The sequence below is a fragment of the Mustela lutreola genome, chromosome 16 (assembly GCF_030435805.1).
Source record: "Mustela lutreola isolate mMusLut2 chromosome 16, mMusLut2.pri, whole genome shotgun sequence".
Lineage (NCBI taxonomy): Eukaryota > Metazoa > Chordata > Mammalia > Carnivora > Mustelidae > Mustela > Mustela lutreola.
In genome coordinates, this window is record NC_081305.1 from 35812949 (window position 1) to 35828890 (window position 15942).

At 43.2% G+C, this 15942-nt stretch overlaps 1 protein-coding gene and 1 long non-coding RNA gene across 3 annotated transcripts in view; both read left to right on the plus strand.

The window, feature by feature from the left end:
- VPS35 (VPS35 retromer complex component) overlaps positions 1 to 1164 on the plus strand; it is a 28942-nt gene extending 27778 nt beyond the window's left edge. The window contains exon 17 of the mRNA XM_059150867.1: positions 192 to 1164. Coding sequence (XP_059006850.1) covers positions 192 to 371 — 180 coding nt within the window. The 3' untranslated portion in view covers positions 372 to 1164. The remainder of the gene's footprint in view (positions 1 to 191) is intronic.
- A 5940-nt stretch (positions 1165 to 7104) lies between these two features.
- Positions 7105 to 8564, plus strand: LOC131818500 (uncharacterized). 2 transcript variants are annotated; one of them, XR_009348849.1, is made up of 3 exons: positions 7105 to 7346; positions 8080 to 8191; positions 8308 to 8564. It is a non-coding gene; the product is annotated as an uncharacterized LOC131818500 (long non-coding RNA). The 2 variants fall into 2 exon arrangements; XR_009348850.1 differs by having other exon boundaries at positions 7105 to 7265.
- The last annotated feature ends 7378 nt before the right edge of the window (positions 8565 to 15942 follow it).

Consider the following 15942-nt stretch of genomic DNA (forward strand, 5'->3'; position numbering starts at 1 on the left):
TTTGTTTTTGTTTTTGTTTTTTTGGTGAATTGCCAGTAGTTGCTCAAACCAGGAATGATGTTTTCATTTCTCTTTTTATAATTACTTTGGTGACTTTTGAGAGTAACACAAGAATCTCAAAACATTTTTATTGAATTATATTTTTTATATGCTACATGCTTGATTATGTAACTGTACATATTCTCTTGTAGGTCACAATTCAGGTTTTGAACCAGCTTATCCAAAAGATTCGAGAAGATCTTCCAAATCTTGAGTCCAGTGAAGAAACAGAGCAGATTAACAAACATTTTCATAACACACTGGAGCATTTGCGTTTGAGGCGGGAATCGCCAGAATCTGAGGGGCCAATTTATGAAGGTCTCATCCTTTAAAAAGGAAACAGGCTCACCATACTCTTTTCCATGTACATCCAGTAAGGGTTTTATTATACTAGGTTTCCCTTCCATAGATTGTGCCTTTCAGAAATGCTGAGGTAGGTTTCCTGTTCTTACCTGTGATGTGTTTTACCCAGCACCTCCAGACACCTTCAGGACCTTAATAAAGTTATTCACTTCCTAAGTGTTCAGTCTGTCTGATCACCCCAGGTAGCATGATTGATCTGCTATTTAAAACTCACGTGGTCTATTAAAATAAAAAAGCAGAAACAAACCACCACTTATCTCAGCTACTAATGAAGCTCTTCTTCCTTTATTCCGTTTTGTTGGTTGTGTAATTTCCTTCATTACTTGGGAGTACTAACTTGAAAGTGTCTGTCTCTCTGTTCTCTAGTCCAATTTGCGATTAATTTAGAGGAAAGGGATACTGTATGTGAAATTCAGCTTGGGCTTTTCCCTAATTGCAAGATAAGGCCATGTGTAATATTTTCCCTAAAACTAGAATATATTAGTGCATGTTTGAGAATTTTAAAACACCATGGTCAATACCAAAAGCTCTATTTTGCATATTTGGATTCAGTCATCAATTAAGAACCTATGTTGTCCTCTGGGCATATTTATCAAAATAATTTTGTTCTAAATAGTATAAAATAGGAAATTTGTGATCGATATAATTTATGTATAACTTTCATTATTGTAAATTTAAGGGGAAATGCATCATACAATTATGATTTTTTTTTTTTTGCACCAGTGGAACAATAAAGTTGCTATTAACAATTTTGGACTTTAACCCTTTCGTGCTAGATGTGTAGAAGGAGCTAGTAGAATGCCTGTGGAGTTTAATAGACAATCTTACATTCAGCATTTGCTTGTTCAATTCTCAACTTAAGCACTTCTTGAGCAAGGCACCATCTGCTCTTTGGTTTATACCCATTTGCTTTCCTTGGCCTTACCCTGTTCTCCTAGGCATGATGTCTCCACTTAAACTCTCAGAAGGCTAATTTAGTGTCTTGAAACAACAAACATTTATCTCATGGTTTTCTGGCTTAGGAATTTAGGAGCAGCTTAGCTGGTGGTTCTGGCTTAGGGTGTCTCAAGATTTTGGCTGGAGCTGCAGCCATCTGACGGTTTGGTTGGGGCTGGCGTCCAGGCTCGTTCACATGACCATTACCTGGAGGCCTCTGTTCCTCTCTCCTTGTGGGCCTTTACAAGGGCAGCATGAGTGTCCTCATGCATAGCAGCTGCCTTCCCTAGAGTGATCCAAAAGAGGCAGCCACATGCCTTTTTATGATCTGACTTTGGAACATACTGTTGTTTTTGCCCTATTCTGTTTGTTAGAAGGGAGTTACTAAGTCTAGTTCAGTGGTAAGAGGAATTAAGCTCTACCTCTTGAAGTGAGAGGTTACAAATTTATGGGCATTTTCAGATGACCGCCTCACTTAACACCTCACCATCTGTCCCTCCCCCTGCCATTGATAGATGTCTGGCACTTGTTAGATACTGTGGTCTGAATGTTTGTGGCTCCCTCCACCCCCCCAAATTAATGTTGAAAACCTGACCCCCAAAGATGTTGAGTGGTGGGGCCTTTGGAAGATGCTTTGGTCATGAGGGCAGAATCTCATGAATGGCATTAGTGCCTTTATTAAAAGAGGCCGCAGAGAGCTTGCTTGCCCCTTTCCACTTTGTAAGGACAGCACAGGTTGGCAGTAAGGAACTTGGGGAAGGGCCCTCACTCAGCCATGCTAGTGTCTTGATCTTGGACTTAATAGCTTCCAGAACTGTGAGAAATAAACTTCTGTTTATAAGCTACTCAGTCTATGGTATTTTGTTACAGCAGTCTGAACAGACATCAGGTTTTATAGGAATAAGTGTCTATAAAGTTGTAGTATTGGTGCCGTTAAAATCTATCAAGTATGCTTAGCTTTTCTGTAGAACCTGTTCTAGCAAACCCTTTCTGTACGTTGCAGGTATTCACTTTACTCTAAACCTGATTGTGGAATGAAGTTGACATGTTCATTTTATTCACGTGTTCCGTGAAATACAGCTGAAGGGTAAAGATTTGACTTGAGAATACTTGAATTTGAATTCAGAAAGGTTCGGCGGTAAAATAATGTTAGTATAGGGTATAAAGTATTTCACATTTTTTTGGTGAGGTGAAGAGGCCAGATTTAAGAAACCAAAGGTCTTCTAATTTTTTTTTAACCAGAGTTTGGCTAATCTTAATTTGCAGATTTCTTTTTATTAAACAAAAGTTGAGCACCTGCTGTGTGTTGATTTTTCTGATGCATAGGCGCTGGGTATAAAGGTGAACAAGATATGGTCCCTAGCTTTGAGAATTTTCTTCTGGTATGAAGACAGACCAGCAGTAATAAAATATGATATTTCTAGGAGAGCACAGAAGGACTTTCAGGTGGTAGGAGTATTGGAGTACAGCCTAGAGAGGGTTTTATGAGTCTTCATGTGACTTCAAGTCACAGGGCATCAGCCTTTTTTTTTTTTTTTTTTTTTTTTTTTAGCCTTGTGACACTAATTCTTGACTTGCAATCCCATATTTTATAGCTAGAGCCAGGCTGTCCAGCAGTGTTCCATGGACTGAAGCAAGTTAAACTCTTAACCTGTCTGTAATGAGAGAAATGCAAAGAAAATGTGGACTAAGAATTAACACACACCAATTTGGCAATTTTATGTCTAGAATCTAATGAATTAGGGCTTGTTTTGTAGGTCTGCTCCCCTGGTCCTTTTTCTTTGTTTTTGGGTTTTGAGAGAGAGAGAGAGTGCACAGAGCAGGAAGTGGGAGGGGCGCAGAGATAGAGAATCTTAAGCAGGCTCCACTGACCATGGAGCCCAACACTGGGACTCAGTTACCACCTTGAGATCATGATCTGAGCTGAAATCAAGAGTCAGATGCTCAACTGACTTGAGCCGCCAGGTACCCCCAAAATACTAGTTCTTAATAGACTGGGGAGAGCAACCCTTCATAGGTGGAGAGAAGCACTGAGCCTAGATTAGGCCTGATGTTGAATGGGGAATTCCAAGACTCGGGAACGGTCGGTATACATCTAGGAAGGTGGTGTAAGTGGAACACCTCCCAGAACATGTATATGTTATACACAATTCAGCATCCACAAGTAGAATAGCACTGGTTTGCACTGTGTCTTCCAGCTTTAAGTTCATCTTGTACTTAAGTGGTCACTCAGTATTTTTTAAATTTATTTATAGAGAAGAGGGGAGGGGCAGAGGAGAAGGAGAAAGAATCTTCAGCGGGCTCCATGCATAACGCAGAGCCCAATATAGGGCTTGATCTCACAACACTGAGATCATGACCTGAGCTGAAATCAACAAGAATCAGACCCCTAACCAATTGAACCGCCCAGGTGCCCCAGTATTTTTATTTTGACTAAGCCAGTCCCCCCCTACTGTTCCTGTAGGTGGCACTATGTTGCTGTGACAAAGACCAGAGGCTCTGTCTGGAGTGAGGTAGCTTGGATTTCAAAGCCCACTTGGCTAGCTCTTTTTTCTAGGTAACTTACTTAACCTCTGTGGGCTTCGGTTTCTTCATGAGTAAAATGGGACACTTTTTCCTGGACCACAGGGTTGTCATGACCCTGTCTATATCAGTTCTTGGATATAATCCATATAAACTTTGAATGGTATCTGACTTAAAATAAGCCCTCAAAGGTTAGCTATCAATTCTTACTGGATATTAAAAATATTTGTAAACGTAGAAGCACAAAATAAATGTTCTTGACTCCCCTCCCCCATATCTTTGGTGTGCAGAAGAAGTTCTGATATAATGAAAGATAACAGGAAATTTAAGGCTATTTCAAGATCGGAAAGATTGACATTTTACACCAACTGGGCTGCCATACTGAAGACCCTTTGGGAATGTATGTCACTGAAGTCGAAGACCCAACTCTCTACATTAGCTGCTAATACTGCTAATTAAGTGATTTTACTGTGTATGCCTGCAATGTACACAAAGTTTTAATTCATAGCAAAGGAAACCTAATCACCAATGGAGCACCTCAGGAGAGCTGGCCCTAGAGTAATGCTTACTCTGAGGTCCCAGAAATTTAGAAAATGGCACTTTAAAATGGTACTTGGGAAATGATTTTGGTCAAATATAGTGAAAATGTAAGAAAGGGTAACAGAGATGGGAAACAGGATGAGCTGGCTAGAACCGTGGGGAAAGCAACAGGTCTTGTCCTCAGCTATTTCTTATAATACCTTATAATTACCCAAAGACATTTTTAAAGATGCCAAGCTTGGGCCCCCCTCCAAGCCCATTAAATCTAAAAAGGTATTTTTTTGAAAGGTGCTCCCCAAATGGTTTGAGAACTCCAGCTGAAAGTGAGGCAAATTGCACGAGTGCCATAGAGTGGGCTTAGCCTACCCGCCAAAGCTTCTGATTTTTCTATAGTGAACGTGGATTACTTGGACAAAAGATACAAGGAGTTTTTTGTTTGTTTTTGTTTTTAAAGCTCAAAGGAAAGTTCTTTTTACTGCTGTTTTTTCCCCTTCTGTCTCACTTAAGATTCATTTCTGCTGCAGCTGATTAGTTTCTTTGGGTCTTATCTAGATGTGCAAAACAGGGATAAAAAAACTTTGGTTTTTGCTTATAGGAGGTAAGGACCAAAAGAATTAGCCATCATAGAGGTTAGAGCCAACGGGCTTTTAACCCCTCACTTTCCTACAGGAAAACAGGTGCACAGAGGTGCTGTGATGTGCCAAGATCACACAATGTGTTAAGTGTCTTAAAATTAAGAGTGGACCCTCAGTCCGGACTCCTGGACCAGCTTAAGGAGCACCACTGTGAACGTACCTTACTTGTGGTTGCTCATACAAACCCTTCCCTTTGCTGTCTGCCCTGGAAATGCTGGGGCATTTTCCCTTCCCACCCAGCACTGTTCTTGGGGAGGCAGCCATGAACACTTACCAGGGAGGACAAAAATCCACTTGGCATCTGTATCACCTTTCCACTGGGCCTTGAATGTGGACATACGATCACATCTCCAGATGAAATTATGCTTACATTAAATCAGCATATACACTAGCACAGGTCCAGGCACTGGGAAAACATCAGCAAACAAGACAACACTCCTGCCCCCTTAGAGCATGGTAGAGTCTAGTGAAGAAGACAGAGACCTCAAATACAGTGTCAGGCCGTGACAAGCATGAGTATAGCCCGGGAGAACTGGAGAGTGGGAGGGCTGCTATTTGACATGGGTGACTGAGGAAGGCTCTCCCGGGGGTGACAGCTGAACTCAGGGTGAGAACAATGGGTGGAAAGACAAAGGTGCCTTAATAGGACTTGCTTCCTTTCAAGATTTCATTCATTCATTTGAGATGGGGGAAGAGAGAGAGGGACACAGAGGAAGAGGGAGAAGAAGCAGGCTCTCCACTGAGCAGGGAGCCTGACATGCGCTCCATCCCAGGACCCCAGGATCATGACCTGAGTCCAAGGCAGATGCTTAACTTACTGAGCCACCCTGGCGACCCCCTCTTTTTTTCTTTCTTTCTTTTTTTTTTTTTTGGTTAAGATTTTGTTTTTTAAATTAGTCTCCACACCCAATCTGGGACTCAAACCTACAACTCTGAGATGGAGGGTTGCATGCTCCATCAGCTGAGCCAGCCAGGGGCCCCTAGGTTTGGATCCTTCCTGACCATACTCAAGACTGTCACACCTAGGGTACACTTTATAATGATAAAAATAAATCATGTGAAAGGCACAATTTACATTGCATTGTAACTTTTTTTTTTTTTTAAAGATTTATTTTATTTATTTATTTGACAGACAAAGATCACAAGTCAGCGAGAGGCAGGCAGAGAGTGAGAGGAGGAAGCAGGCTCCCCGCAGAGCAGAGAGCCCGATGCGGGGCTCGATCCCAGGATCCTGGGATCATGACCCGAGCCGAAGGCAGCGGCTTAATCCACTGAGCCACCCAGGCGCCCCATGCATTGTAACTTTTAAATTTATTAAATATAAGTATTTAAAACAGGCATCAGTATTTGTAACCTAGTTTTGGCATCTCCATTTCTTTTCCCTTTGAATATGTGGGCCCTAAAATACCTGGAAGCGGTGTGGGGTTTTCCCTCTGCCACTAGCCCAGCAACTCAGAACCCGCCGGTGTCCCGGGCTGTCCCCCACACCAGCGGATTTATGTCGAGCCTCTACTCTTCTCACTGCCGTGGTGACAGAGGGGAACCTGTCATAGCTGATGAGGACGATATTGAAGACCTAGGCGGTGCACAGCAGCCACAACTGACAGTTTCCTCCTGAACTTCCACTCCCTGGTCAGGACGTCCAGCAGGATGCAGAAGCCGCCTATAGTGCCTGCCGCTGGATTGCTCGTTCTGTCCTGGCCTGAGGTGCCCCAAGGTGCCCCAACTCTTGAGGGAGACTTGCAAGCCCCGGGTTCCCCACTCCAGGACTGCACAGGTGCCGCCGGCCCCCAGGCCCCGGGGCTGCACTGACCCACCAGCAAGTCGGCAACGGCAACTTAAGGAAGTTGCCGCTGGAGCGCACGCTGTGGTCCACGGTGAGGGCCACCACGATCAGCGCGTGGGCCAGCACCCGCAGCGCCAGGAGCGCCGCCAGCAGGGCGGCCCCCCCGCGCGAAGTGGCAGGCGTGCGGCCTGGGGTGCAGCCCTAGCCGGTGCCTCGGCCCACGGGCACACGCGTTGCCCGCTGCATTGGCCTCCCTGCGGTCGGTGGCAGAGATGACGCGGGGCGGGCTAGGGGAGCTCGCGGCAGTGGGGTGCGGGGCAGGAGCGGGCGCGGGCCCAGGAGGTGCGCGAGGACACAGAGGGAAGAAACGCGTTGGAGAGGGGACCTCCTGCAGCCGGAGCGGGGCCGAGACTAGGCCCAGGCGCTTGGGGTTGGGATCCGGGGTGTGTAGGATAGGGACGGTCCGTGGGGCGGGGCAGGAACGCTGGGGGCCGGGCGCCCTGGCTGGGGCCTGCAGGCAGGTGGTGAGTGGGGCCCTGCTGGTGAGGCGTGCTGGGTGGGAGTGGGGCCTTGCTCTGGGAGCGGGCTGGGAGGAGTCGGGGGCACTGCTGGAGGTCGGGGGTGGTGGGGAGGGGTCCCGGCGAGCGGCTCTCGCTGCGCGGGCTCCCATCTACGAAGGCAGGGAGAAACGAGTCTTCCCAATAACTTGTTACTACTGTTCCGAACCCCCCCGCCCGAAAAGGAATAATTTTATTTCATTATGTTTTATCATAAGAGTAACCTGTACACGTGTAAAACAAACAATATAGAGGGCATCAAGTGGAAGTAAAATTTCTACCACATCTCCTCCTTCCACTTTTTAACATTTTGGCTTAAGTCCTTACAGGCTTCAGACCCTTTTTAAAAATAAGCCCCTGCCCCCACCCCTCACCCCACCCCCCACAACTCTTTCCTCCCCCACAGATCTAGACAGACAAAACAGAAAAAACACACAGAGAGACAGAACACCACACAGATTTGCAAAAACAAAAATGGGGTTTGGCTGTTCCAACGTATAAGCTGCTTTTTCTCCCCACAAAATAATAAATCTGGACATTTTTCACATCCATATAGAATACAGATCACCATTATTATCTTTAATGATATCGTTTTCCCATCCTATGGTTGAGCATATATTTGCCCAATCTGTTTCTAAGAAACTGTGTTTCTAAGTTTTGTTTGGTTTTGCTTGTGTATCTTTTCTCACCTGTCCCACAGGTTCCTCAGGAGAAACTAATTGTTGGGACAAAAGGAATGCAGGATGCCAGGTTGCCTCTAAAAAGTTGTTCCAATTTATCGTTGAACCAGCCACTTCCACATTTTAACAGTGGTATGAAACTGAGGAAACCTCATTTAAAATAGAGGCAGGATACCGAAAGGGGAGCTTTCACCCCCTACCAACTCTAGGGCAATTGCAGATCCCAACTCATACCTTGCATTTTCCAGCAGGAAGAAGCCTACTTTACTACCCCAGCACGCAGGAGGAAGATTCTTTTTCCTTGCCCAACTACAGCCCAGCCAATGAGAAACTGTCATCACTCTTCTCACTTTCCTCCAATGGACTTTTGTCCAAAGCCCCGGCCCCCAACTTCCCTTTTCCTCCCTATAATGTTTCTCTCCTTTGTTCTCTGGACCAGCCAGTGGCTTTGCCATGGCTTTCGTGTCCAAATTGCAATTTCTCTGCCATTTCTGAATAAATCCATTTTGCTGGTAAAATAACTGGCTGCTTCATTTTCAAGGTTGACAGTAGGTAGTAATTGTGTGGGGTCTTAAGCTCCCTACTTCTCACCCGGGCCCCTTTGTTTCTCCAACATAGAAAATCCTACCTTGTGGGGAACTGGCTCAGAGCAGGCTACCTGTAGGGTACCTGTTGTGACTACAGGATTGTCATGGGGGAGAAGCAGTCTTTCCGGAGAGGGAGTGATAATCCCTAGGTGGTTGGGAGACTACCAGTTAATGCTTTTATCTCCTGGGTTGGGCTGAATTAGGTTGCTCCTCCCTGAGGTTTGGTGTGTGTGTGTGTGTGTGTGTGTTTCTGGAAGGCTGTGTATGAAGAGGGGGTGTGTATAAATTATGCAGATGATACCTGTTTTGTCTGTCCCGTTATTTGCTTCTTGCAGACCAGTTTGTTCTGGTGGTGGGAAAAGCAGCCCAATGTCATGGATATAAATTCTTGGACCACAGAGCAGAGATGGGCCCTTGGGGGTCACTATGGTCACTCAAGCTTTTTTTTTTTTTTTTTTTTTTTTTTAAGATTTTTAATTTTTCTTAGAGAAAGAGTGCATGGGGGTAGAGGCAGAGGGAGAGAGTCTGAAGTAGACTCCATGCTGAGCAGTGAGCCTGAGGTGGGGCTCGATCTCACAGCACTGAAATCATGATCTGAGCTGAAATCCATAGTCAAATACTTAACTGAACGAGGTACCCAGCCACCCCTCAAGTTTTTTGAATCACAATTCACCTAGAAAATACTGTTTACATTATAACCCAGTGTGTACATACACACACACATACACATACACACACTGAGCACTTGTGCATGTACATGCATATTGGTGAGGAAACAGTTTAACAAAAATAGTGACTGCCCTTAGAATGATAAATTCTGGTACTTTTGGTTCTACTGTATGTTTTATTTTTAGTTTTTAAATGCTGGTCTTGACCCACTACTTCTATTTCATGATCCTCAACTGGCCATCAATCTGCATTTGAAACACAGTAATCTAGTTAATCTAGTTGAACCCGCTCATTTTACATATGGGGAAACAGGCCAGAATGCGAAGAGACTCAATCAAGGATATCCAGGGAGTTCTGGTTGAACAGAGCTGGTTCCAGACTGATGCTGACACACATGGCCAGTGGGGAGATGACTGTCCCTCTCAAAGATGTATGGGAATCAATAGCTCTGTTATATGCTAGCAATAACCAATTAGTTTGTTGCAAAAAAAATCCCATTAACAATGGCAACACAAGCCACAAATATTTATGAATAAACCCAACAAGAAATGAGCAAGAAAAGTGTGAAGAAAAAATGTTAACTTTATTGACTTAGAAGAACCACTAAATACATGTAGAGACAAATGTTTCCTCATATTTAAGACCCAATAGTATAATATATAAATATCCTTCAATTAGGAGAGCCTGGGTGAATCAGTCCCTTATGTGCCTAACTAGATCTCAGCTCAGGTCTTGATCTCAGGCTCGTGAGTTCAAGCACGGCATTGGGCTCCACACTTGGAATGGAGCCTACTTTAAAAAAAAAAATTCTTCAGTTAATCTGTAAATTCAATTAAATCCCAACTAAATCCCAAGTTTGTTGAGCAAAATTCACATCAGAAGGAAAAATGCACAAAAATAGGCAAAACATTTTTGAGAAAAATGGGAGAAACTTGTCCTATTGTGTATCAAAATATCATAATATAGAGTGTTAAGGAATCAAAAAATATAATAATGAAGCAAAATGGAGAATTCCGGAGCATGTGTATATGGAATGTAGTTTATGAGACCCACACATGACTTGTAAACATACAAAATCACTAGCAGTCAAATTAAATGCAAATGTAAACAACAATGAGATAGCTTTTGTAGCCCATAATGATTGGAATCATTTAAAGTGATTGATAAGAGCTGTGATTGAAAAAGATGCAGGAAAATGGGCTCTCGCTAATGGATGGCAGTATACATCGGTGTCAAAAGGCAAAAATTCCCATAGTTTTTAACCCCGCAATTTCAGTGCTGGAATCTATCAAAATAATTACATGTATATAAAGATATATTTAAGAAGATGTTTGTTGCAACCTTTCTTATAATGATGAAGTGCTGGAAGCAACCTAAATGTCCATGGATATAGAAGTGAATAAATAGGGCGCCTGGATGGCTCAGTCGGTTAAGCCACTGCCTTCGGCTCGGGTCATGATCCCAGCATCCTGGGATCAAGTCCCACATCAGGCTCTCTGCTCAGTGGGGAGCCTGCTTCTCCCCATCTCTCTCTCTCTCTCTCTCTCTCTGCCTGCCTCTCTGCCTACTTGTGATCTCTGTCTGTCAAATAAATAAATAAAATCTTAAAAAAAAAAAGAAGCAAATAAATAAAACATGATCCATCCTGTGGCAAATTGTAAATTTGGTCCCAAATCCTTCCCTTCCCTGCATCTGTGTTCTTAGGATGTGGTGTTGCCAGTGGCCCTGACCAAAGTTGGAGTCTGCGTCTCCACCCTTTGACTCTAGTTTGGCATCGTGACTTCCCTTGGCCAGTGGCACACAACACACTCAGATGCTTGGAAAGCGCTTGTGCCCTGGGGCCTGTTCTCTTGGAACCCTGACGCTGCTGTGCTAGTGAACCCAAGCCGGCCTGCTGGAGGATGGGAGGCCATGTGGAGAACCGGAGCACACTGGCTGCCTTTGGAATATGGATGAGGCCACCCTAGACCATCCAGCCTCTGAAAGACCTGCCTGCTGACCACAGGTACATGAGAAAACTCCTCAGATATCAAACTGGATCAAACCAGAAGAACTGTGCAGCTGGTCTTGGAAACCACAAAGTTTTGTAGCCATAGATACTGATACCCAGCCATACGATGAAATACCAGGAAGCAATGTGAAACACTGAGATGAATATACGTATAGTAGTAAACCGACATGGGAAAGCTCCCAGAAACTAATTAATAAGAAAAAAACCAAAGACCTTGTAATTCTACAAGCTATCTTATAGTCCTCCAATAGGTTCTCTTTTCTTCCTTTTAAGCTAGCTATTGTGGTTTCTGTTGTTTGTAGCCAAATAATTTTATTCCTAGATGTCCGTGGTAAAACAAGTTTGGAAAACCCCGTGTAAAATAGTTCTCTTCAGGATGCGTTCGTGGCTCAGTCGGTTAAGCGTCTGATTTTGGCTTGGGTCATGATCTGAGGTCCTGGGGTTGGGCCCTGCGTTGGGCTCCCTGCTCAGTGGGGAGTCTGCTTCTCCCTCTCCCCCGGTTCATGCTCTCTCTCACTCACTCTCTCTCTTTCAACTAAATGAATAAAATCTTTAAAAAAGGAAGAAAAAAGATCTATATGCTCAATCATTATTTAAAAAAATAAAATAGTTCTTTTTACTTCAGGATTTATCAGTGAATCCTTTCAAAAGGGGCAGTATGGGCAGCTGTCCATTGTTATTTGACATTAACAAATTTCCCACCTTGCCCTAATGCCCTAATTGTCCTAATGGTCTGTATAAACACACTCTGGGAAACTCTGTCCTATTTGTACTTGTGACAAATGAGCATGGCTGTGAGGATTCTGCCATTTCTACCTGCCACTTTTCTGGAAGCCTTTCTCATTGGTGTGTTGTGCTGAGTCAGCTGTCCCACTTTCTACAAATTTATTGCCAGGAACCCATTATAATTAAAGTCAATAGAAAATGGTCTTTGCTTTAAAAAAAAAAAAATCCACTCCCCTAATTTTCCACATTAATATTATTCCTCATGTAGGTGCATAATCATCCCTTTATCAAATGTGCCACATATCAGGGCAAAGGCGATCTGTTTCAGAGAATAGAACCAATTCACATACTACCCTACACAGAACTTGGTGAAAAATTCATATTTGGAAGTAAGTCACTTCTTGGCTTGCATGGCACTGACAGAGAAGTATTAGCAGAGAGATAAAAGGACTCAGAGCACGGGGCTGGGAGGTATACCAGCAACTGGACTAGGCTGAGCTTCATGCTGTTCAGTTTGTCCATAAAATGAGAGTGGTAATAGTGACATTCTGATGCTCAGGGACATTCTGATGCTCAGATAAGTTAATGGGGGTGAAAGTGCCTTGTGAAGGACAAAGCACGGTATCTGTAGGTATCTGCCTAGGTCCTCTCACTCTTAAGAGGCAGAGACCCACACTGACCTAGCTAAAATGAAATAGAAATCTGTGTATTTGCATAAATGAAATATCCATGAGGATTTTAGCTTTAAGGAGGGTTGGATCCAAAGAGTTCCAACAAGTCTACTTCTCTCCATTTTCTGTCCGTTTACTGTTTTGACTCTTACCATAGAGGGGATATGAATGAATAAATATGCCCATGAGAATGAGTGAGAGGTTCCACGGTCCTCAGCACTTACATCAGGCCTTTGCTAACTGATGATACTTTCCAGGGACTTAGGCCCGTGAGTTTGAGACCCATAATTACATTCAGCATCAGGCAGAAAGGAGCGCCAGTCCAACCTCTGCCTCGTTCCCTGAATGTTGGTTTCTAGCCAATTCCTCTTCTTCTCCTATCAGGAAGTGAGGGCACCGGGCATCTGAAAGACAACCTTTTATTTGGGGAGGTGGATAGGAAACCCATGTTAGGGCCATACTTCGTAAGTATGGATGGAACTGAATTGAGTGTCCTCATCTAACCACTGGCTCAGGTTGTTAGGGTTCATGAAGCCTGCAAAGGAAGGACTTTTGACTTTCCACTTGAGGGAAAAGACAATTCTACAGATGGAGGAAGGAAGGGTGGAAGGGAGGAAGGGAAGGAGGAGGGAGGGGGCAAGAGGCAAAGGCAGGGGAGCCTTGAGGGGCTAAAGGTACCTACAGGCAGGGCAGGGCAGGCTGGAGGGAAAGCAGAGGATTTCCCTGAACAATTTCCTTTTCTTCATGCCTTCTCTGCTCCTCCAGGTTTCTGTGGGCCCCAGTTTCCAGTTTTTAAACTTATTTTTATGACTATAAAAATGAAATACGCTCATTGCAGATAAGAGAAAGCACAGAAATTATAAAGAAGCTGAAAAGCACACCGTGATACGTGATACCACGGACTGTGACCCAAAGTTTGAAGCCCAGGCCTAGAGACCCAGTGTGACCTTGGACCTGCCTACCTCTGACCTCCTCTTTCTGCTCTCTGGGCTGACTGCACTCTGGTCACATTGGCCTTTGTCCTGCCCCGGCCTGCCTTTCTGCACAGCCCTTGTCCTGCTGCCCGAGTACTGTCTGCTGCGCCCCATCAGTTCCTGGATGGTTTTTTCAAATCTTTTAGGTCTTCAGTCAAATGTCAAAGGCCCAGTTCTTTCCTGGCTACCAAGTCACTTTCTAACATCACAGAACTTACTTTTTATAGTCTTTATAACTACCCAGATGTACATTCTTTTCCCTATTTTTGGATTTTTAGTAATTTTTAGGAATGTTTCCTCCTCTCTCTCTCTCTCTCTGCCTGCCTCTCTACCTACTTGTGATCTGTATCTGTCAAATAAATAAATAAAATCTTAAAAAAAGTTCTCTTTCTTGATTTGTCTCTCATTTTTCCCCTCTGCTTGTTTGTTTTGTTCCTTAGATTTCTTAGATTCCTTTAATGGGTGAAATCATATGGTATTTGTCTTTCTCTGATTTATTTCACTTAGCATAATATAGTCTAGATCCACTCACATCATTGCAAATAGCAAGATTTCATTCTTTTTTAAGGCTGAATAATTTTCCACTTATATAAATTTCTACTATATATAAATTTCCACTATGTCTCTCTATATAGAGTACATATATAATAAATAAATAATTTTCCACTATATATATATACACATATATACATATAATCTCCCATCTTCTGTATGTATTCATCTATTAGTGGACACTTGGAGTGCTTCCATAATTTGGCTGTTGTAGATAATGCATCAGGATACACGTATGCCTTTGAATTGGTGTTTTGTAGTCTTTAGGTAAATACTCAGTAGTGCAATTACTGGATCATAGGCTAGTTCTATTTTTTCATTTCTTGAGGAACCTCCATACTGTTTTCCAGAGTAGCGGCACCAGTTCGTATTCCCACCAAGAGTGCAAGAGGGCTTCTTTTTCTCTACATCCTCACCAATATTTGTTGTTTCTTGTGTTTTTGATTTAAGTCATTCTGACATGGGTGAGGTGACATCTCATTGACATCGCATTGTTTTGATCTGCATTTCTCTGATGATGAGTGATGTTGAGCATCTTTTCATGTGTCTTTTGGCCATCTGGATGTCTTCTTTAGAGAAATGTCTGTTCATGTCTTCTGCCCATTTTTAAGTGGATTATTTGTTTTTTGGGTGTTGAGTTGTATAAGTTCTTTATGGTTTTGGATATTAACCATTTCTTGGACATTTCCTTTATGAATATCTTCCCAGATGTACATTCTTTATTGGTTCACTTGTTTAACTGTGATTTTCTCCAACTAAAATGGAAGTTCCATGAGAACAAGGACATCTATCACTGTGTTGTATCTTGTGCATAATTGGTACTTACTTAATATTTTTGAACGACTGATCAATAAATATTTGCTTCACAAAACTTTTCCATACACCTGAAGTTGTATAATCTCAGTTCAATAAGGGAATGGATTATGGAAGTCATTTTCTTCTAAGTGGAGGAATGGAGTCTCAGAGAGGTGGAGGAATCTTCTTGAGGTTACAGAGCCTAAAACTCAAGTGTCATCATGTCCAATCCTCCATGGTCATTGTACCTCCTGATACTATACTTTAAGGTGAAGATGAAGGTTTTTCTATTTGCTTCTTTTGTTCTCTTGGACTATCTTCCCTATACCAAAGGAGAAACTGATGATGGGGCGGTTAGTCCTTTTCACAGGAGGCTTAGTCATCTTTCTGCATAGTCTTGGACAGAGGGCCTTTAAATGAGTTTGATGTAAACAGCCCCATGAGAGGTGGAGGAGGAGGAAAATCTTGAACAGATATCTAGTTCTTCATGGGGTGAGTCAAGCCACAAGGTCAAGCCTGTCTTAGATTCACTGATCTTTGTGAAGGTCCTTGTTAGGAGATAATCAGTTCTTTCTAGCAAATTTCTGGATCTTGGCATGATGTGGGCATGGGTTTGTTCTTGACTTGTCCAGTAGTGCAGAACCTGTCCATTGATTATCCAAGCAGCCCACTATCATTTCCTTTTTACTCACCAGAGCTCACTTCCACTTATACAGGTGGAAACATCGAGGGACTGCTTTGTAGGGGTCCTTTGCAACATGGGTATGTAACCTGACCTAGCCGACCACATCCTAAGGGAAGTTTCTTGGGGAGAATGGGAGCTCCTAGAAGATAATGGAATCCAATCCAAGATAATAGAGGTGTGAGGGAGGGGATATTCTCTGTGTGGTGATGTGAT